The sequence below is a fragment of the Lagenorhynchus albirostris genome, chromosome 1, assembly GCF_949774975.1.
Source record: "Lagenorhynchus albirostris chromosome 1, mLagAlb1.1, whole genome shotgun sequence".
NCBI classification, from domain to species: domain Eukaryota; kingdom Metazoa; phylum Chordata; class Mammalia; order Artiodactyla; family Delphinidae; genus Lagenorhynchus; species Lagenorhynchus albirostris.
The window spans coordinates 86,604,592-86,627,931 of record NC_083095.1 but is presented as its reverse complement, the minus strand read 5'-3'; the positions used below and the strand labels follow the sequence as shown (position 1 = coordinate 86,627,931).

The 23,340-nt window shown below is 49.2% G+C and overlaps 2 protein-coding genes across 2 annotated transcripts in view; one reads left to right on the top strand and one right to left on the bottom strand.

Moving 5' to 3' along the window:
- Positions 1 to 17,110, bottom strand: part of ADAL (adenosine deaminase like) — a 105,220-nt gene extending 88,110 nt beyond the window's left edge. Inside the window, exons 1-4 of the mRNA XM_060148880.1 lie at positions 16,887 to 17,110; positions 9,737 to 9,835; positions 6,889 to 7,042; positions 6,148 to 6,272 (exon numbers count right to left, since the gene is read on the bottom strand). The gene's annotated coding sequence lies outside the window, so the exon portion shown is untranslated. The remainder of the gene's footprint in view (positions 1 to 6,147; positions 6,273 to 6,888; positions 7,043 to 9,736; positions 9,836 to 16,886) is intronic.
- On the top strand, positions 5,315 to 22,986 carry EPB42 (erythrocyte membrane protein band 4.2). Its single transcript, XM_060148856.1, has 13 exons — positions 5,315 to 5,432; positions 6,735 to 6,920; positions 7,873 to 8,103; positions 10,930 to 11,048; positions 11,974 to 12,078; positions 12,935 to 13,112; positions 13,707 to 13,845; positions 14,133 to 14,236; positions 15,013 to 15,255; positions 16,295 to 16,594; positions 19,555 to 19,709; positions 20,846 to 20,979; positions 22,824 to 22,986. Exons 1-13 carry the CDS (start codon positions 5,423 to 5,425, stop codon positions 22,984 to 22,986), a joined length of 2,067 nt encoding a protein of 688 aa, XP_060004839.1. The 5' UTR covers positions 5,315 to 5,422.
- The last annotated feature ends 354 nt before the right edge of the window (positions 22,987 to 23,340 follow it).

Here is a 23,340-nt window from a genome sequence, read left to right as displayed (position 1 = left end):
ATTGAAAGCAGGGTCTTGAAGGGATCTTTGCACACTCGTGTTCATAGCAATATTCACAGTAGCCGAGAGGTGGAAGCAACCTAAATGTCTATCAGTGGATGACTGGATAATCAAAATGTGGTATATACATAACAATGGAATGCTATGCAGCCTTTAAAAAAGAAAGAAGTCCTGTCACATGCTACAACATGGATGAACCTTGAGGGCATTATGCTAAGTGAAATAAGCCAGTCACAAAAGGATAAATACAATATGATTCCACTTACATGAAGTATCTAAATTAGTCAAATTAATGATATAGAAAGTAGAATGATTGTTACCAGAGGCTGAGGGAAGGGGGCAAAGTGGAGTTGTGTTTAATGGGTATAGAGTTTCAGTTTTGCAAGATGGAAATGTTCTGGTGATTTCTTTCACAACAATGTAAACATAACACTACCGTACACTTACAAATGGTTAAGATGATAAATTTTATGATATATATTTTCTATCACGATAAAATTTTTTAAACCATTCTTTGCTATTCCAACATTTAGAACCTTATTAGATAAATAATAGTGATAATAGCATCCATAACAATGTCAGCAGGAGTAAAAATTTCCATTGAATGAGAGCCTAAAAACAATCAAAATCAGGCGTCAGTTTTTGTAAGTGTTCGTCTATTTCCTATTTACATTTACTCCTGGGGTACAGCCCTTAAGGGCTCCCTACTGATAACCTAGGGTGTTTATTGGGGTTATTCATCCTTAATGGCTCTGAAACTCCAATTTTTATCCTTCATCCTTGTAAGACTGCCAGAGATCTGCTCAGATCCTCAGGCTGTCATCTGCCAATAGTGAATCAGCAAGTGTCCCAAAGGAAAAAGTGGCACTCTGTCAGATTTACCTCTCTGTGCTTCTCTTCTCCCTAGGATCCCTCAAATCTCTGCTGCCTTTGATTCCTTCAGACAGGAATTTGAGATATTTTAGTCAGATTTCTAGTAATTTTCAACAGGGGCAATGGTATCAAGCTATTCTGCTATATTTAGAAGTTGAAATGCTTGAGTTGTTTTTTTAAAAAAAAAGATTGACTACAGAGACCTTGTCAGTGGTGGTTTGGATTACAGACTAATATGAACTCAGATGTACGGGATCTGAGCTGGAAAACCCTAGTGGAGTCCAGTCTTTATCATACACTGTGAGATCTTGGGAAAGCCTCAAATACTGGGAAGCTTAGAGATGAATTTCTAGTGTGTGGACAGCATGTGTACAGGTAGGTTTGATGTGCATTTTTAGCCTCATCTTTGCTCTGTTTTGTCTCCATCTCTATTCATCTTTCATCTTTTGCATTGTTTTAATATATGCTCTTCTGACACATCATGTTTCATTGTTAGTCATCTTAAATTCTTTCTGGAACAAGGCAGTATGGTAATCGATTTATTCATTAATTCATTCATTAAAATAAACATGCTTACTCCCTGAACCTGTTTTCTCACCAATAAAATTGGGCTATTGATTCCTTACAGCATTTACAAGATTGAGGTCAGATGATATGAGATAATGTATGTGAAAGTGCTTTGTAAAGCAATGTACTGGCATGATTAGTTTATTTGAAGCTGGGAGTCACGTTGAATATCTTTTCTTCTTTGCCCTCCATATCCTGGCCATTAGCATGTCTTGCCAATTTAACCTCCTACATTTCCGTCAAATCTGTCCACCTCTGGGACTTCCCTGGTGGTCCAGTGGTTAAGACTTTGTGCTCCCAACGCAGGGAGCCCGGGTTTGATCCCTGATCAGGGAACTAGATCCCACATGCCACACTAAAAGCCCGCATGCCAGCAACTAAAGATCCCGCGTGCCGCAACTAAGACCTGGCGCAGCCAAATAAGTGAATAAATATTAAAAAAAGAAAATCTGTCCACCTCTATCTTCACCAACACTCCTCTGACCAGGCCACTGTCACCTCTCACTTGAACCATTACAGTTGTTCCTTATTGGTCCTCTCTCTTCCACTTTTGCCCCCTTTAAATAACTCATTATCCCTATTTTAGCCAGTGTGGGTTGTTTTTGTTTTTTTGTTTTTGCGGTACGTGGGCCTCTCACTGTTGTGGCCTCTCCCGTTGCGGAGCAGAGGCTCCAGACGCGCAGGCTCAGCGGCCATGGCTCACGGGCCCAGCCGCTCCACGCCATGTGGGATCTTCCCGAACCGGGGCACGAACCCGCGTCCACTGCATCGGCAGGCAGACTCTCAACCACTGCGCCACCAGGGAAGCCCACCAGTGTGGTATTTTTAAAATGAAAATCTGCTTGTGTGACACTGTTGCTTAAAATACCATTCAATAGCTCCCCAGTGATCTAAGGATAAAATTAAAAATCCTTAACTCAACTCTGCAAGAGGAGCCCTTCCCTTACTCCTCCACATTATAATCTGTGCTCCAGTCCCATGGCATTCCTTCAATTGCTTACTGCCTTAGGGCCTTTTCACAGGCTGTTCTCTCTCCTCCCACCCCATCCCTTGTACCATTGCCTAGCTCACTGTTTACCCTTCCAGTTTCTCAGCTTAAATATCACTTTCTCAGGGAAGCTTTCCTTGACCTCCACATCCAGGTCCTAGAACTCAAAACTTATCTTTTATAGCACTTGTCACAACAGCAAGTAAATAATTAATGGTGTAAGCACTTAATATTGTCTGTTTGCCCCTGCTGGAATATAAGCTCCTTGGTGGCAAGTACACACCCAGCTAATTTATTACTATATTACCAGTCAGTGCCTAATACAGTTCCAGAATCACAACAGTGCTCAATAAATATTTGTGTCACGTGAATAAATGAATCCTTCTTGGGTGCACACCAGCTGAAAGTTTGTTGTTCTGTCAGAGGCTGGGGCGTTGAAAGGTGTGGGTGCAAGAGGAAGCAGGACAGACCTTTCTGGTCACTCCTCCCTACATCCTCCTCACATCTCCCACTGGCCTTTCCCCAGCTCCCCCAAAACACAGTAGTATCTGTCTCATCACAGGCTTCTCTAAAAGTGGCCCAATGGAAATACTGCCAGAGAGTGGATATTTGTGAAGCTCTATGGAAACTGTATCAGGAAAGAGAAGATTCTCTTTGCTAGTGCCAGAAGTGGAACCCCAAAAGGGGAGCCAACCCACAACTCCCCCATTGTCCTCCCAGGTAGGGGGCTCACAGTGGTGAAAACAGTCTTCTGGTCAGCCTTTTCTTACTCCTACAAGTTTTGGGGTTTTTTTTGTTTTTTTAATATTAACACATAATATATTCCTGTGGTACAAAGACACTAAAGGACATAAAGAAAAAAGCCTTACTCCCAGGCACTGAATTTTCCTATATAGAAGCAGTAACTTTCCAGAAACATTCTATGTAAACACAAGCAAATTTATATATATTCTCACACACACACACCTTTATACAAAGGTACATACTGTTCACACTGTTCTATACCTTGCTTATTTCATTTAACAGTATAGCTTGGACAGCTCATGCAGCTCAATATCAAAAAAACAAACAACCCAATCCAAAAATGGGCAGAAGACCTAAATAGGCAGTTCTCCCAAGAAGATATACAGACTGCCAACAAACACATGAAAAGAGGCTCAGCATCACTAATCATTAGAGAAATGCAAATCAAAACTACAATGAGATATCACCTCACACCAGTCAGAATGGCCATGATCAAAATATCTACAAACAACAAATACTGGAGAGGGTGTAGAGAAAAGGGAACCCTCTTGCACTGTTGGTGGGAATGTAAATTGATACAGCCACTGTGGAGAACAGTATGGAGGTTCCTTAAAAAACTAAAAATAGAACTACCATATGACCCAGCAACCCCACTACTGGGCATATACCCTAAGAAAACCATAATTCAGAAAGAGACATATACCACAGTGTTCATTGCAGCTCTATTTACAATAGCCAGGACATGGAAGTAACCAAGGTGTCCATCGACAGATGAATGGATAAAGAAGATGTGGCACATACATACAATGGAATATTACTCAGCCATAAAAAGAAACGAAACTGAGTTATTTGTAGTGAGGTAGATGGACCTAGAGACTGTCATACAGGGTGAAGTAAGTCAAAAAGAGAAAAACAAATACCGTATGCTAACACATATATATGGAATCTAGAAAAAAAAAAAAAGGTTCTGAAGAACCGAGGGGCAGGACTGGAATAAAGATGTAGAGAATGGACTTGAGGACACAGGGAGGGGGAAGGGTAAGCTGGGACGAAATGAGAGAGTGGTATGGACTAATATATACTACCAAATGTAAAATAGCTAGCTAGTGGGAAGCAGCCGCATAGCACAGGGAGATCAGCTCGGTGCTTTGTGACCACCTAGAGGGGTGGGATAGGGAGGGTGGGAGGGAGACGCAAGAGGGAGGGGATACGGGGATACATGTATATGTATAGCTGATTCACTTTGTTATACAGCAGAAACCAACACATCATTGTAAAGCAATTATACTCCAATAAAGATGTTTAAAAACAAAACAAAACAGTAAACAGCAGAAAAATCACATTCTTACCCCATTCCCTAGCTCCCCTCCCCACAGGCAACCAATGGTCTCTGTAGTTTCTTTTATATCCTTCTATAGATATGCCATATATATGCAGGCCAGTCCAGCTGCACCTGAGAGAGCTTCTGGTGACACAGTCTCAGAAGCCCAGATAAAACCCAGGAGGCCAAAGAGGGCCAAATAGGAGATCCTCCTCTGTGTCGTGTCCTTGTTGACTAAACAAGTAGAAATAGGAAAGACATAAGCCCTAAGTCCCAACAGAGTTCCAAACCTTCTGGTAGAGTGTCTCAAACCCATCAGGCTTGGAAGAGGCAGAGCTCTTGCTTCTGCTTTTAGGACATTTATTTTTCACCAACAAATTCCACCCGCTAATCTCTTTCACACAGATGAATCGCAGACACACATGTTCTCTCTTTATACTATCAAAATGGCCCATGAACATCTAACAGCTTGCAGCTCATGATATGTTTAGGCCCTGAATTTGGAGCTGGATATGGGCCTCCTTCCAGAGTCTTTCAGTGTCATCCAGGTAACATCTCTGAGGGTCTCTTGAGGCCACTGAAGCAAGAGGCTTAGAAGCTTACCTGGGCTTCTCCAACTGTCAGATCTTGCCCCCCTCCACCCCCCACTCCAGCCTGTCAGACATACCCCTGTCTGGGCCTCCTGGCACAAGAGATAAAACGAGAAAGGGGAACTCCTAGCAGCTGGTCCAAGAGATACCAGAGGGGAAGGAGCAGGAGAGACAAACATGTGGGGAAGCAGAAGGAAACTCCAGTATTTACAGATTCTTAAGCCAACAAAAGTGCCTTCATCATTTTCTGTCTGGAAGACAGATTCAGAGAGGAAGCTCAGAGCAACAGTTCAAGACAGGCATTTCCTATAGCCAAGTGGATAAGAGCAGCCTACAGCCATGGGACAAGGTAAGCCAAGCCTGCTCTCCACAGCGCTTACTGGGCTCTCAGTAGCTCCTCCATCCTTACATGTTTTCATTAAAAGAAGCAGGATGGTGGTGGAGGTGACGATGATGTGACCGTGACGGCGAGGTGGTAGTGGGTGCTAATGGTGGTGGAGGTGATGGCGGTAGGGCTATGGTGGGGGGATAGTAAATGGGTGCTGCTGCTGGTGGAGGGGCTGAGGTGTGGGGGCTGGCAGTGGGTGCTGGTGGTACTGGAGGTAATGGTTGTGTGGCTCTGGTGGGAAGGGTAGTAGTCGGTGCTGGCAGCAGTGGAGATGACGGAGGTGGATTATGGTGGGAAGTGGTGGTGGGTGCTATGGTAGCGATGGTACTAGGAGCGTGGCTATGGAGTGGCAATAGGGTAGGTTGTTGGTGGTAAATTGGTCATCGTCATGATGATGGTGGTAAGATGATGATGGTGGTTAAACGGATTTATATTCTTTATCCCAGGATCATCCTAACATGGCTCTTCTCACTGGGTTGTGGTACATCAAAGCTAAATGGGAGAGAAGGAAGGTAGGAGCCAGGGAATCCAACTAAAAGGGGCAGAGGCAGACACCAACCCGGGAAACAGGCAGCAGCAGAGAATGCAGAAATCTCAGGGGCCTCTGTTAGCACATTTACTTTACAAGTTCTCGATGTAAAGTGAGAACTGCCTGAGAGGATGTCATGATACTCACAGGCCCCCTTCTTGTAGCGTTTTTCTGGGCTGCATGGTACCAAGGGTTTAATGAGCCTTTAGGTGAAAGAGCCACGTGCAATCTCGAGTGAGTTGCTTCTGCTCTCTGGGCCTCACTCTTCTCACCTATAAAACAAAACAATTGGACTCAGTGATTTCAAAACCAGCTCTAAAAGTTGTCTGATTGTGTTCTTAGAAAAAAAAATGAGTAGGGGTGAGCAAAATTCTGGATTTTATTCATTGCTTCTGGATTGGGACCAGAAAGTGGGGTTGACAATGAGAACAAGCTTCGCTCTTATTAATAATAGTAACAGTCCTACTTAATGGGACTTACTATGTGTCTGACATGGTGCCAAGCGTATTATATACATTACCTCATTTGCTTTCCACAACCCTGCAAGGAGGGATGATTGTTCTAAGGAAGAGGAAACTGAGGCTCAGAGTAGTTAAGTTACTTGCCTGAGATCGCACAGCTAGTAAGTGAGTTGAGCCAAAGATTTAAACCCTGGTCTCTGACTCCAGCGTCTCTGCATTTACTGACATTGTCATATTTGCCTAGTCTCCATGATTTCTTTCTTTTCACAATAGGCCTGGGGATCAAGAGCTGCGACTTCCAGGCAGCAAGAAACAATGTAGAGCACCACACCAATGACATCAGCTCCCAGCGCCTCATTGTGAGGAGGGGGCAGCCCTTCACCATCAGCCTGAACTTCTGGGCTCCAATCCGCACATTTTTGCATACCCTGAAGAAGGTAGTCCTCATTGCACAAACTGGTGAGTGGGGCAGGCCTCGACCTCTTTGGCAGCAGGACTGGGGGTTTCTTTCTCTTGCCCACCAAGGGGCACATGGCTCACACTGCACCTGGGCCTCCAGAAGTCCTGCCCACTGGCAGGGCCTGTGAGGATGAGATAATATGCATAATAAGTAGCATTTATTATGATTCAGAAGTTTCTCAGCCGCATTATCACTAAAGGGTTCCTTTGTTGCATATATAATATCAGTTTTGTAGAAAAGTCTGAATGGGATTTAACCTAGGCTAAATATAACATTTAATTGCTACTACTTGCTGAATCTGTACTACATGTCAGATATTGAGCCAAGGGCTTTACATGCAATATCTCATTAAAACCTCACATTGGGGGCTTCCCTCGTGGTACAGTGGTTAAGAATCCTCCTGCCAATGAAGGGGACACGGGTTTGAGCCCTGGTCCAGGAAGATCCCACATGCTGCAGGGCAACTAAGCCCGTGTGCCACAACTACTGAGCCTGCACTCTACAGTCTGCAGGCCACAACTACTGAGCCTGTGAGCCACAACTACTGAGCCCATGTGCCACAACTACTGAAGCCTGCGTGCTTACAGCCCACGTTCTGCAACAAGAGAAGCCACTGCAATGAGAAGCCCGCGCACCGCAAAAAAGACCCAATGCAGCCAAAAATAAAATAAATAAATGTATTAAAAAAAACAACCTCACGTTGGCCCTATGAAAGAGGTATCATTACTACACCCATGTTATACACTATGAACCTTTTCTAGATTTAGGTCCATGAGCGCTGAGGACCTCTGCTCTCCCATCACCCTTTACTGCCTCCCATTCCTGGATGGGCTGCTTTCATTCTCCTCCTAATCTAATTTTCACTTGCTCCATCTTTGGGATACTTCACTTTGTTACTCTGAGTTGTGGCAAAGAGATCCAAATGACCAATTCATCTCTGTATGACTGCAGGAGAGCAGCCTTCCAAGGCCAACCAGACCCAAGCCACGTTCTCAATTTCCAGTCTTGGGGACCGGAAGTGGTGGAGTGCAATGGTGGAGGAGAGAGATGACCAGTCCTGGACTATCTCTGTGACCACACCTGCAGATGCTGTCATTGGCCACTACTCACTCCTGCTGCAGGTTTCAGGCAGGAAGCAATGCCTGGGCCAGTTCACGCTGCTCTTTAACCCCTGGGGTCGAGGTGAGTTTGGACCTTGGCCAGTCTGGGCTACAAAGGACTCAAGGCCCCGGAGCTGGGGTACGACTGCTCCAGGCCTCAGGACCCAGCTCCCTCTAGGGCGGCACTAGCACTCAGCTCCTGTGGTGCCTGCCTTCCCGGATGAATGGCCTCTCAGACCGAGGGTCCTCTCTTGGGGTCATCTTGGAAGAAGCAGCCCAGGGCTTCCCACTGAGAGCAGAGGCTTGTCTGGTGCTGGCTCAGGCTATTTGGTCACAGGAGCTGAGACTCACTGAGATGACCCTAGGAGAACTACCCTCTTTTATAACAGGACAGGGGCCAAGAGCTGGAAAGCGCTTCAGGAAAAGAGGCAACCTGAGGGACGGGCTTCTCTGTTCCCTCCCTGGGCTCCCATAGTTTGTCTCCAGGGTGAATCCAGGTTTTGTGGGACCTGAAGTTTATATAATTTGGGGGACCCTCTTTCAGAAAAAGAACACAGAATTTTGAATTGCTAAGGCTCCTCCCTGGGCTTATAGGGGTCTGTACTGGTGGGGGGCCCAAAGCTGCAGCTTCACCTTCACAGTAAATCTTCCTTTCTGAGCTCTCTGCTTTTCTCCACTTGTTAGTTCTGTCCTTACTACAGACTGCTGGGTTCTCTCCACACTGACCTATCCCAATATCTGCCTGGAGCAACAAATCAAACAGCCAGCCTCCCTAGCTCGGCAGCCTCTGGGTGGACTTCCTGGGGTCAGGTGGCCTCCAGTGGCCACCTCTGGCAAAGCTCAGCTCTAGCTGTCGGGACTATTTCATCTAGAAAAGTCATCAGACATGGCTGACGTGCTCCAAACAGGAGCTAAGAGAACATTTCCTCTTCCTGCCCATTCTGAAGACTGAATCTGTCTTCCCTTTAGAATCTGCCACCCCCCACCTTAAACCTTTGTGTTCCCTGAACGGTTGTTTGGGGGACGGGAAAAGTTTCCTCCTGCTTGCCTGTCCCTGCTACGCCAGACAAGCCTTTTCCTTTCACGGCCTCATTACGAGGCAGGGCTGGGAACAAGGGGAAGTAGAAGAAATCTTACCAGGTTCCTGCACCCCAGTACCTGATGTCCTTTCTATATGGCGCCTGAATCCCAGTGAGCTCCCTATCTCCACTTCTTTTGCCCAGGCTGGGGTTCTGCAGTACCCCCTCTTTCAGGTGGCCCTGTCTCTCCTCAGTTCAGGCCCTTTGCTTCTGCTCCAAGGGGTTTGGCAGGTTGAACAATGGATGAGAACTAGTGTCCATTGAGGTGCCCTTGCCCCATGTGGGTGAGTGTGGATTCAGGGCCCCTTCAGCTGGGGGAGGCCCCATGGCTCTCCGTACACTGAAAGACCCTCAAGCCATTCCCTCCAAAACTGAGGGTTTAGTGTACCTGCCTCGCTGACTTTGAGCCCACATCCAGAGCTAGACCCTGATGGCCAGAGCAAAGACACAGCAAAGACAGTTCTGGGACAGTGCTTGGTTCAGAGGGAGCTCACAGTCTTGACTCAGTGCCAGGATTCTTGCCTCCATGCCTGGCTTGTAGGGACCTGTGTAGGGAAGGCCTCTCTATGGGGGTGAGGGAGGCATGGAGGGGGGCAGGGTCTGTCTGGCCAGGAGTGAGTTGTTGGCACTGCTCACCTGGGAGGTAAGAGATTTTCAGAGGTTATCTGGGACTCAGTCTCATCTTAGCATACTTGGAGATGGGGCTCTCCTGGATTCAAGAGGAAATTTTGCACCCTGTAATGAAAGAATCCTATTCATAAGCAGGGACTTTATAAAGGGGGGAGGGGCTACACCCAAGCAGAGAAGAGGAGGGGCTGCTACCTATGCTCTGAAAATGTACTTCCCAGAGCCTGCAGGGCCTGGGGCCAAACACCTCGGTTTAAAGTGATTTCCAAAGAAGTGATGTCCAGCTGACTTCACAGACAGTACTAAGGATGGAGGGGCAGGGGCCCAGGGCTCCTTGGGCCCATGGTTCTGTGATCTTCTGTCCCAGGTTTTTCAGGGATTCCTGATTTCTAATATGCCATCCTTCTTTTACTTTGAGTACCCTCATCCCAGTTGGATGCCTGGAGGATGGTTTGGAAATCCTCTTCTCTTTCTAGTCCCCAGAAACTAGTCTACCACCCCCCACTTCACCCCTAGCACCAGGCAGAGGGAGACACTTGGCAAGCAGAGCAGGTCCCTCTGCTGCTCCCAGCTTCCTAGAGTGGGTGATGGCCTCCTTAAAGCCCCCACCCTCCTCATGATCCCCAGCCCAACCCTCGGATGAAGACAGCAGGAGAGGCAGCAGGGAGAGACCATAGGAGTCCCAGACCCACTTGGACACCCTGGGTGGAAACTAATGCTCTGGCTACCGCTCTACACATACCTGCTCAAATTCCCTTCTGCTCATGCCTGTCAACACGTTTGATTGGTTTTTCGGAATCACTTTTTTTTTTTTTGGTTGAACTTGTGAGAGAGACATAACAGGCCCCCTGGGATGCTCCCTGGGCTGTTGCCAAATTCTCTTGGTTCAGTAGCACTCTGGCTGCAGGTATCTTCGGGAACCAGCAGGCCTTTTAAGGTTCGCTTGTTCCTATTGGCTGGCTGACCATGAAGGCCACCATGGCTGACCCAGGGACTCTGACCCCCTTCCCCACTCTCACCAGAGAGGAGCCTGGATCCCAGTGTGGGGTGAAAAGAGGGGGTTCCTCCTCAGTCCCCATCAGGCCTGGAGCTGAAGAGAAGACCTGCAGCTGAATCCCACCTGAGCATGGAGGGCAGAGGCCTGGAGGTGGAGGGCAAGCCCAGTATCCCCCAGAGCCTCATTCTTGCCTGCTTCTCTCCAGAGGATGCTGTGTTCCTGGCGAATGAAGCTCAACGCAGGGAGTACTTGCTGAACCAGAACGGCCTCATCTTCCTGGGCACAGCTGACTGCATCCAGGCTGAGCCCTGGGACTTTGGCCAGGTACAGGGGCCTCCGGGGAAGCCTCGGGGACAGTGAGTGTCCCATAACCTTCAGTACTCAGGTCAAACAGACTGGGCAGGTCCAAAATCCCCTGGTCATGAGGCCATTTCTTTATGTAGTTTCAGCCCCGTGGTACCTCTCCTCCCTCAGAGCCACACTAGACCATCCTCCACAGCTTCCAGAGTTATCTTCCTAAAGACGACGCAAATCAAACCTCTGTTAAATTCCCACCATCTACAGGATAAAACACAAATCCCCGGGCTTGACACGCAAGGCTCTTCACAGCCGGGCCACTGCTTTCCTTTCCCCAAGAGCCACTCCATGCTCCAGCCCCTGGCCATCCCTTGAATGTGCAGGCTGAATGTTCCCTCTGCCAGGAATACCTTCCCTCCCTTATCCCCTGGAAAACTCCTACCCATCTTTTAAGGCCCTCTGAAAGCCTTCCCCAGCCCCCAGAGGCAGAGTGACTCTCTCCACTGTGCTCTCTGGGTGGGCATCTCTCCTAGAGCCCTGGCCATGTTGCTGAGATCTGTAGCCTAAGCAGCCACATGTCCCCCTCACTCCTAACCCCGGGCTCTTCAAGAGCAGGAGCTGCCGTCTTATCTGCCCCCACACAGGACTGCCCTGTCAGGGGCAGTGGGAGCAAATGACACAGAAAACGATAGAAATGAGAGGACTCGACACGGCCCTGGCGCTCAAGAGCTCACGCTATCAGGAGTCAGACGACAGAAGAGGCAAAGGGCTGGAGTGCCGGGCACAGGGACCAGGCAGCCCTGGGGGCAGAGGGAAAAGCCAGAACTCCCGAGGGGGCAAGGCAGGAAGGAGTGGAGCCTGAGTCTGGAGAAGGACGAGGGGACGGGGTTGACTTGTGGGAAGAATGCCTGACCTGCACATGCACCATCATGGCCCTGTGTGGTCCTTATAGTTCGAGGAGGATGTCATCGACCTCAGCCTGGACTTACTGAGTGTGGACAAGCGGGTGGAGAAGTGGGGCAACCCCGTGCATGTGGCCCGTGTCTTGGGTGCATTGGTGAGTGAGGACAGGGTCGGGAGGGGGAGGTGACGAGACGGCAGCCCTCTGACAGAGCTGCCCCACCTCTACGGCCCTGGCAATCTTCAAATCACAAGTGGTCCCCTCCTCCCAGGGTGTGGGGGACAGTCCTTGAAGAAGGTTCTGAGTGAGGAGGGAAGGACAGTAGCATCCACAGGGGAGAGAAAAGCACAGGGAGGTGTCATCCCTCAGGACACAAGCCAGCAAGGACTAAAACTGGCCCGGATTTCCTTGGCCCCTCCCTTCCTCCCCACCCCCAGCCCAACCTGGGGGCTTAGGTCCCTGGGAGGAAGGGGGTCATGTCCATCTTACCCAGTGTTTGCTGCTAAGGTGGTCAAAGGCATTTGTTCTCATTTCTAAATTATTCCCATGAAGGTAGCTTGGTGCTTTCCTGTTGTCCTTAAAAGTTCTCTCACAGGAATAACGTGTCCCGCATTTCCTCATGTGGCTCCGTCCACGCCTCTGAAGAGCTGGTGAGGGACAGGGCCAGCCTGCGAGGGGGAGGAAGCTTGGGATGCGTGGGCCTCGAGGACCCAGGTGCAAACACTTACAAGGAATGGGAGCCAGGCAGGCCAAGGGTCAGCCCTCCTGTCGCTCTTGTGTCCTGAGTTTTGTTTTTCACGACGGTCCATGAAGCCCTGCTTCTGGAGGACTTGTTAAAAAGGAGGATTCCCAGGAATTCCCTGGCGGTCCAGTGGTTAGGACTCAGTGCTTTCACTGCCCAGGGACAGGCAGGTTTAACAAGTTCCAGGTGATTGCCATGCAGGTGGTCTGTTCACGCCCCCTTGGAGAACTGTGATGAGCCCTCCTTGCCCATCCACATTTCCCCAAACAGCTGCACGCCCTCAAGGAGAAGAGTGTCCTGCCCACCCCGCAGATCCAGACCACCGAAGAAAAGGCCTTGCTGAACAAGCGCCGGGGCAGCGCGCCCATCCTGCGGCAGTGGGTCAAGGGCCAGGGGAGGCCCGTGTATGATGGTCAGGCCTGGGTGTTGGCCGCTGTTGCTTGCACAGGTACAGAGCAGGCTTGCCTGACGCACCCAAATGTCCCCTTGGCGACGGCGCAGTGTCTGCCCTGCTTCTTGGGTTGCCCCTCCTCCACCCGCAGCACTTCCCCGCCTCCAATCACACCCATAACTGCTTCCGGTGCAGTTATAACTGCTTCTGCTTCCGTCTGGCCAAGAAACCAGCTACTTATCCCGAGCAACTCCTCCCAACCAGCTGCTGCTCCTTTTGCCCCTTCGGCAAACTTGGGCCCATCTGGCGAGCTCTGCTCCCAAACTCACTTTTCCCCAAAGCTTCCCCTGGCCCTGCCCCAGGAAAGCAAGCCCTGCTGTGTATCCCGTAAGCCTCCCTCCGCTGTGTACTCTGCCTGCTGTGTAACTGGTTTGTTCCTCGTTTCTGGGCCCTCATATGGCCTGGGTCTGGCTGGTGTCAATTCTAACTTTCTGGTGCCTGTGCCCCTTCTCTTTCCACAATGTCACCTGGCATTTAAGATAGTGAAAGTGCCCGGTGTCCAGAGGAGACCCTGAAAACGCTAGCCATGTACCCTGCCCTCCACATCCCAGGCCTCTCTGGTGCCCTGACCCCCTGCCCCCTTCCATGCAGTGCTGCGAGGCCTGGGAATCCCTGCCCGCGTCGTTACCACGTTCACCTCAGCCCAGGGCACTGGCGGAGGCCTGCTCGTAGATGAGTACTACAGTGAGGAGGGGCTTCAGAATGGAGAAGGCCACAGAGGCAGAATCTGGTGAGAAGCCCGAAGGGGATGAGGTCCCAGACCTGGAAGGGCTCCAAGCCCGCGGGTTGTCACCCATGGGAACCCCAAGGGGCCCTGCTGAGAGCAGGCCTTCAAGACTCTTGACAGCAGCATGCTGATGGTCAGGGTGAGTTGTGGAGTGCATGCCCCTTCCTAGGAGTGTTGCAACCACTTTTATGCAGCATCCTCCTATCCCCCTAGTAACAGCTCTGTGATTTCTAGGACCACTTCGGGACTCTTTTTTTCCCCATTTGAGTTGCTTCCTTTGCTACCTTCAGGATCTTCCAGACTTCCACGGAGTGCTGGATGGCTCGGCCTGCTCTGCCCCAGGGTTATGACGGATGGCAGATTCTGTACCCAAGTGCCCCTAATGGAGGTGGAGGTAAAGCCTGGGCATGGGCCCAGGACTTCCCTGGGCTGCACAGAGCTGCATGAGGGCAAGGAGTCCTTCGGAGAGGAAAGAGGGGCAGCAGGTGTTCCAAAGGGGGTCTGCATCCCCTAAAACAGGAGAAGCGCCAGGAATGATAGTGACCAGCAGAATGCTGACCTGATGCCCGCAGGCTCAAGGGAACAAATGAGTTAGCCATCTTGGCCCCAAGGTCTCAGGGAGACTAGCCCCCCTCAGAGCAACAGGTGAGGGAGCTGAGTCTCATGGAAGGGCAGAGGGTCTTAAGACAGCTTGTAGAGTGGGACTTCTGGGGTTCTGGATGTGGATGAAGAGAATATCAGGATAGGCTCAAGCTCAGAAAAGGAATCTTCAGGAGTTATAAAAGGATGGCTCTTCCTTTCCCAGGAACAGAACTGTCACAGAGCCTGGCACATAGGAAGTGCTCAGCAAAGGCAACCTATCCCTATCATGTCTGTAGTCAAGCTGGCTTAGGAACTCCCGTGTACTCTGTACCTCTGAGGTTATTACCTGTCCAGTTTCTGAGAGGGCTCCTGCCATAGGCCATGACCAAAAAGTGTTGTCGCTAAATAGTGAGTTTCACCTCAGCAGTGCCCTCTCAGAAACCTTGCCTAGTGCCCACCTCTGACCTTGATCCCAGGGGAGGGACAATAGGCCATAGGATGGGGACTGCTGTTGTGAGCTCTGACCCAAGCTGAGGTCTGGGCGTGGTTCCTCTTGCTCACCGACCTTTCTCCCTTTCTCTCCCTCAGTCCTGGAGGCCTGTGATCTGGTCCCAGTCAAAGCAGTCAAGGAGGGGACGCTGGGGCTGACCCCTGCAGTATCAGACATTTTTGCCTCGATAAATGCCTCATGTGTGGTCTGGAAGTGCCATGAGGATGGGACACTGGAGCTGACCGACTCCAACACTAAGTATGTTGGCAACAACATCAGCACCAAGGGTGTGGACTGTGACCGCTGTGAGGACATCACGCAGAACTACAAGTATCCTGAAGGTACTGCATAGGAGGGCCCTGAAACAGCAACAGGAGGAAAAGAATGGGCCAGACACACACAGGCCAAAGAGAGGTCCTTTCCCCATCATATAAAACAGGATTTCTCAGCCCTGTTTGACATTATTCACATTCTGGACTAGCTAACTTCGTTGTGGAGGGCTGTGCACCATAGGACATTCAGCAGCATTCCTGGCCTCTATCCACTAGATGCCGGCTCCCCCTCAACCACTGCCACCAGTTGTGACAACAGAAATGTCTCCCAACATTTCCAGATGTCCCCTGGGGGCACAACTGCCCCCAGTTAGGAACCACTGCTATACAACAGCACAGTTAATACCAAGCCCAGCTGCCAAGAGATGTTCTCTCTCTTCTGCTCTCCTTCAACACCCCCCAAGCTGATTTGGAGCCCACCACTGCAGTGTCCACCCATTTGTCCAAACAAGAAGCCCTGCACTGTCCTTGAGTCTCCCCCATCACCACCCCACTGTACTCTCACACCCATCTCCTCATCTCCTTCCCCATTGCCTGTAGGTCATCCAGGGCCTCATCATCTCTCGTCTAAAGTATTGCAGCAGCCTCCTAACTAGACCCCCGCCTCCAGTCTCCCCATCATTACTCTATTTTCAACTTAGTTTCCAGAATGAGCTTCACAAGACACAAATATAATTATGTTACAGAATATTCCTGTTCCAGAATATTCCATGGCCTCCATTGCCCTTGGAATAAGTCCAAACTTCTTCACTTAGGAAGATTCAAGTCCCTGCAACTTGTACAAAAACTAGCTCTCTCACCGTTCAAGGGGCAAATTCATAGCACTTGAAGAACTTGATCCCGTGAGTGGCTTGGAAGAGATACACTGTATCTGTGGTGGGTCTAACACAGATCTTTTTTTAGCTAAATATGGACCTAGAGGTTTGCAAAGCTCATGTGGCTTTGGCATTTGAACATCAGCGGGGAAATGAACCTTAATCCTGGGCTGCTATTAGAAGGGTCTACAGCTGCTGGGTAAGAGGTCTGCTTTGTTTATTCCATTCTTCAGGATCTCTTCAAGAAAAAGAGGTGCTGGAGAAGGTCCAGGAAAACAGAATGAAACATGGGAAAGACGATGGCATCCATCCTCCCAGTCTCGAGACTGATGATCCTTTACATTTCTTCTTGGAAGCACCCAGCTCCCTAGCCCTGGGAGGGGACGCCCGGTTCTCTGTGAACTTGTTAAACCCTAGTGACCATGATAAAGAGGTGCAGCTGGCTGTTGGGCTGCAGGCAGTGTACTACAATGGTGTCCTTGCTGCCAAGCTCTGGACGAAGAAGCTTGTCCTTAAACTCAGGGCCAACTCAGGTAACTCTCTACGGCCTCCCTCCCCAGACACTCCACACACCCAGCTCCCGCCCTGGGCAGGCAGCAGCCATACAGCACCCCCTGCAGATCTGAAGAGATAGCATCTAGCCCCTGGTGTGCCCTCTCTCTCTCTCTCTCTTTTTCTCTCTCTCTTTCTCATTCAACACATATTTATTGAGCTTCACACAGGGAAAAAAACCCCACAATTCTGATTGCAGTTATATAAGCAAACAGACAGTGTAAGAAGTGTTTGATAAGGTAAACAGAGTACAATGGCAGGTTAGCATCTTACCCAGGCTGGAGCAGGCTGCCCCCAGGTAAATCGGGCTGCCCTCGGTCTTGAAGGTTGAGTAGGACAGTGTCAGACAGTAAAGTGAGTCAAGGGCAGGCTTCCCTGGTGGCGCAGTGGTTGAGAGTCCGCCTGCCGATGCAGGGGACACGGGTTCGTGCCCTGGTCCAGGAGGATCCCACATGCCGCGGAGTGGCTGGGCCCGTGAGCCATGGCCGCTGGGCCTGCGCGTCCAGAGCCTGTGCTCTGCAACGGGAGAGGCCACAGCGGTGAGAGGCCCGCGTACCGCAAAAAAAAAAAAAAAAAGTGGGTCAAGGGCATTCCAGGAAGAAGGGACATATGCTCAGGTTCTTCCTCCTCCTTCAGATTCTTATTTAATTGAATTGGGATGGGATCCAGGCACTGGTATTTTTTCAGAGCTCCCTGGGTTATTCTAGGGTTGAAATTCCCTGGACTAGAGCAGTTGTTCTCCAACTTTGCTGCATATCAGAACCACCTGGGGGAAGTTTGATGGTCAGCCTGCACCCCAGACCAATTAAGTCAGAAACTCTATGGTTTGGCCCAAACATCAAAAAGAGTTTTAAGTCCTTGGGTGATTCCAATGTGCAGGCAAGAGACTCAGTGGAATAGTGCTTGTCTACATGATTGCAGCAGCCTCCTGATGGGTCCCCCTGCCTCCAGTCCCTCCACCCTGATCCCTTTCCAAGGGAGGGAGGGATGGAGTGCGGGAGTGGCGTGAGAGCTGGACAAGGCCAGATCATGAAGGGGCTTGTAGGTCCTGCTGAGGAGCTTGGGTTTTGTTCTCCGGGCAGTGGGGAGCTGGCGGGAGGTTTTAACCAGGGGGGTCAATGTGATCAGAAATTCATGGGCAGAATGGAATGGAAGGGGTCGTATTAGAGTCGTGGTTCTCAACCTTGGCTGCATGTTGAATCACCTGGGGAATTTAAAAAATACTGATGCTTGGGCCTCACCGTCAGAGTCTGTTATAATTGATTTGGGGTGTGGCCTGGCACTGGGATTGTTTTATAAAGCTTTCCATATGATTCTAATGTACATCCAATGTTGACAACCACTGGATTGGAGGTTGGAAGGTTTTGTAATAATCAAGCCAAGAAATAAAGGACAAACTAAACTAGCTGCACTTTTCAAATGAAGTCATATTGAAGAGGTAGACTAGATTGAACTCGTGTATGTGGGGAGAGGGTGCTTCCAGCTTGGGTGAGCCTCCAGAATAGGGCAAATGGGGAAGAGCAGGTTTGTGGAGAAAGATGTTGAGTTCTGTTTGTGGCATGTTGGATTTGAAAGCCCACAAGACATCCAAGCTGTGACGGCCAGTAGGCAGCTGGAAACCTAAACCTGGTATTCAAGATAAAGGCCTGATTGGGGGTGGGGGGAGTGGGAGAGGACTGTGAGAGGGTGAGGAGGAAACCAAGGCAGCACCAGCATGTTGGGGTGCAGGGGGCAGTCAGGGAAAGAGCAGAATGAGAGACTGAGAAGTGAAAGAGAGGATGGGGGCACGAAGCAAGGTCAGCAGAGAGGCCATGAGAGGTCAGGGCTGAAAAGCATCCACTGACAGAGTGGTCTGACAGAGAAGCAATGGCAAAGACCAGGTTCCTGGGGCTTAAACAGATTGAGAGTTGAGGAAGTGAGACAAGGTGTGCAGTCCTTCCTGGAAGAGTGGATGGAAAAAGAAGGGAGACCTGGTGGTAGTCAGCTAGGGACACTGGGGAGGAGGGTGTTCTTTGTTTTCTTTTAAGATGAGAGACAGCAGAATCCACTTACATGCTGAGGAAGAATCAGCAGAGAGAAAAGGACAGAAACCTCAGGAGAGATGGGTTATAATTGATGGTGCAATCCTTGGGGAAATGAGAGGCAACTAGAATAATTATAGCTCACATTTATCGAGCACTTATTTTTGGCAAACATGGTGTTAAATGTTCTATATGCATCATCTCATTTATCTTCATAACGACCTTATGAGGCAGGACCCATTATTATCCCACTTTACAGATGAGGAGACCAAGACACAGAGAATTAAATAATTTGCCCGAAGTTACACAGCTAAGCAGTGGTGGGATCAGGGTGGGACACTGATTTAAAAAGCAAAGGACTGGACTTGGGCAGGGGGGATGCCTCACCCTCCGGCGGGGGTTAACAGCAGGGATAGATGTCTATGTCTGTAGGTTGCGAATGAGAACATGAGCTCGAGAGGCTTCCTCAAGGACGAAGGATGGCTTCATTTTCTCTGCAAAAGGGAAAGAGCAGAAGCAGAGAAGGGGAGGGGACTAAGCATACATATATTCAGCCACGGCTGGGTGGCAGGTCTGAGACCAGCACTTAATGACTGTCTCGTGAACCACAAGCCGGCCCTCCAGGTAGGCATTGTTATTAGACAAGGAAACAGGCTCCAAGAGCTTCACTTGTTCTAGTTCACAGGGGCCCTTTCCCCAGCCCTGTGGAGGTGGTCCATCAAGAGTGTTAGTGGCGGCAGTGATGGTGGTCACGGGTGGGTTCTTGACTGAGTTCAATTTTGAAATTGCTGTGAGGAATGAGGCATCTTTCTGGCTTCAGTGAGGTCCCAACTCCTTTGTGCTGTGTGTGAAACTACTGCTTGTTTCCAGGGCGCATGCACTCACCCCTGGGCGCTGACTCCACCTGTCATATGTTTCAGCTGAGAAAATCTCCACCTTCCTGTCCTTCTCCAATTTTAAACAAAACCCGCCAGAGAATAGTTTCCTCAGACTCACCGCTATGGCAACACACTCCAGCCCTACCTGCTTTGCTCAGCAAGACATCGCCATTTGCAGACCACACCTTGCCATCGAGGTAGGCACCAGTCCTTCCCCATATCACTGGCATTTGCCGCTACTCAGGTCCCCATTTCAGAAGGCACCGAGCCTCTCCAGCTTCAGAGCAGGTGACGGTGCTGAAGAACTACCAGGAAACGCTGGGTTGAGAGCTCCTTCTCTTGAAAGAGATGGTTTCTTATACATGCTATTAAAGTTTAAATCTTCCAACTTTAGTTCAGATTAAGTAAAGTTTTCTAAAATTGGGGTCTTCCCAGTTGCTGCCTCCATACTTACAGAGATAATAACAGCCTATGTTTATTTAGCACTTTGTACATGTGCCAATGTATTTTCACCTCTTTTACTTCTTTTAATACAAAAGCCCTGGGAGGTGGAATTGTTCCCATTGTTCAGAGGAGGAAACAGTCCCAGAGAGCATCATGCCCACGATCATAAAAATAGGACATTTTAGAGGCTTAGGGCTCTTGGTCCAGTACTCTTTCCACATGTCTACCCAGACCAAAACGAATGTGACCTGGTGTCTGCTCTGGAAGAGGTTATTACAGTTGGGCAAGGGAGACACAACGTGTGGTCTTTTATGTCAGAGCTTTAGGAGAGGTACAAAGTCGCTCTGGGACAAGTGAAGTAAAGGGGATTAATTCCAGCTGGTGGGTTTGGGGAAGACTTCATGGAGGATGTGGCATTTGTGTTGGACCTTGAAAAATGGGTAAGCTTTCAGTGCAGAGGTGGGGGAAGGCCGTTGCAGAGAGAAGGCTGAGTAAAGAGGCCCAAAGGAGGGGAGCCTGAGGGGTGCATTGAGGCTCCGAAGGTGCCCGAAGAGGCTGGCGTGTCTTGCAGTCAGGGGAGGAACAGATGAGCCTGCAGGTAGATTGGGAGCAGATCAGGAAGGGCTCTGAATGCCAACCGAAGCTGGATTCTGAGGACAATGGGAAACCCTCCAAAGTTTCTAAGTGAGGGAAAGGCACCATCAGAGGTTGTCAGTGATGGGTCAAGGGTGAGAGTAAATGCAGGAAGAGCAGGTAGAGGGGTAGAGAAGTCAGCTGTGGAGTTTGGGTGAGGATGGCAGAGCTAGGAGAGTAACTGAGGAGGCTTCAGGGAGGGTGGCCAGGAGGGGAAGGAGCGACTGCAGCTCTGTGCTCTTGGCATCTCCCACAGATGCCAGAGACAGCAGAGCAACATCAGCCCCTTACAGCCTCAGTCAGCATCCATAACTCCTTAGATGCTCCCTTGAAGGGCTGTGTGATCTCCATCTTCGGAAGGGGACTCATTCACAGAGAGAAGAGCTACAGGTAAGAGACCGCAAGCTTCTCAACCCACAAAAACATCTCAACTGGTCAGAAAGGCAGGAACCCAAGATCGATGACTGTCTTTTTGCTTTGTCTATGGAGACAGAGAAAATACCTGCCAGAGTTGAACTAAAGGATTAGGGCCTCTCTCATCCTGGGGCCACCAATGTGGGTGCAGGAGTGACGGAGGAGGCTCTGTGCCTCTCGGGCACCTGACGCTGGCCACGGCTCTGGTCACACAGGGAGAGCCTGGGTATTGCTGGTGAATGCAGGTGAGGGGGTTAGGGCTGGGTGGGAGGGAATGCCACAGGGAGGGTAGGCTGCCTCTCAGTGAAGCCAGAGAGCTGCATTCTACTAGTGACAATACAGAATTTTGTTTATTTCTACATTCTCTTTTACTCCTATTCCCTACCCCCATTCCCACTACCACCCTTCATATCCCTTTTTTAGTATGTATGAGTACTGTTGCTTCATGAGTACTGTATTCGTAACTTACATAAACGGTGTTACGTCTAATTCCTTTTCTTTTCACTCAGAACTGTTTTTACGATTCATCCACATGTCAAGTCCATTGCTTCTGTACTCCATCGTGTACACCCCCGACTTCCTACCACACCACTCCACAGCGCCTCCAACTCTCAGACACTACAGATATACGTCCCCTTACATACTCGCTTGAAAATCTGTGGGAGGTGGGGGGAAATATGCACAGGAATGGAGTAGCTGAGACATAGGATATGACCTGGTTTGACCACGTGCTATCAGATTGGCTTGCATAATGGCTGCAAGAGTCTACAACTCCCTCCAGCAGTACTTGACAGTTTCTATCTTCCTACGATTCCTCCATTCTTGGCAATACCCAGCTTTGTCTTTTTTTCCAGTCTAACAGGATAAGGTAATATCTCATTATTGTTTTAATTTGTAACTCTTCATATGTTTATTAGCCTTTTCCATTTCCTCCTCTGTATAGTTTGTTTTTAACTTTGCCCACTTTTCTTTTGGTGTTCCTGCCTTTTTTCCTTGTTGATTTGTGTGTGTGTGTGTGTGTGTGTGTGTGTGTGTGTGTGTGTGTATGTATGTGTATACACAAACCCTGTATAGTCTAGATTAGTGCCTTGTTGGTTTTAGATGTTGTATCTTCGTTCATTATTGCTCCTTCTCTCAAGAAGTCCACAGCATCTTCTGCTGAATACATACATACAGTTTAGAGTTCACGATGCCTACTCCTACCACCCATGAGGTCCCTCACAGGTTGTCTGGTTGTTGAGCCACTGCCTCAACCTCAAGAAACTCAGTGGGTCAGTCTTGCCCGTAAGTTGAGAGGAGGGACTACCAACATTTAACCAGACTTCTGTGTTCTCCCAGCTCAACTGTGGGGCAAAGCTCCTCAAAAATATCTGCACCATTCCCTCAGTCAACATAAGAAGGTCCACAGGCAGACTAGAAGGTTGCTAATAGGGCTGCAAAACACCACCTGTTGACATACTGACATCTCAATATGCCCACTGGACCCACTGCAGTTAGCAACGAGGGTTCCAAAACAGCCTTCCCAAACATACTATTACTAAGAACGAGACCAGACTGAAGTCGCAGGTGATAAACGAAACAACAGGTGTAACTTGGAAGCCCTTAGAATAGGATGTTTCTCTTCTCAAACATACAACTGCTCACCATAGGAGGCTCCTGCCTTCCATCCCCTTCAAACCTCCTCTGTTTTAACAGCAAGGTACTTGGATGTTTATTTCTTCAGAGTCCACTTCTTTAAGCAGGTAAGGATCAGAGGCACTGGGACCAGCAAAGCAATGACCCTGGGACAGATCTAGCACCTGCCTTTTCCTTTATTTCAGATTAAGTTCGGTGCAGTCCAGAAACACCTTGCGCACCCAACTCGAGTTCACACCAATGCAGGTGGGGCTCCAGAGGCTCACTGTGGAAATGGACTGCAACATGTTCCAGAACCTAACCAACTTCAGAAGTGTCACTGTGGTACCCCCTGAAACTCCAGCTTAAACTTCCAGCTCCAGCATCACTCTCCCCAACCACCCCTTGAATCTACAATCTAAAACTGAATGTGCTGGGAAGAGAAACTCTGCTTATCAGACAAGTAGATCTCTGTTCAGGTTGACCAGAAGAATGACCAAGAACAAAACTAGATTCCCAGAAATCAATAGAAAAGACATTCATTCATTTCTGTCACCCCAGCTCAAGGCACCCATGAAGACTAGTTGTCTTAGAACGGAAACTACTGGGCTTGAGGAATAAAAAGAAGCCTTTGTAAAGGTACTCAGATAAGTAAATTCAGATTTTTTGAGTCCAGGGTTCTTCATAACCATTCACTGTTCACTCATACATTAATTTATAAAG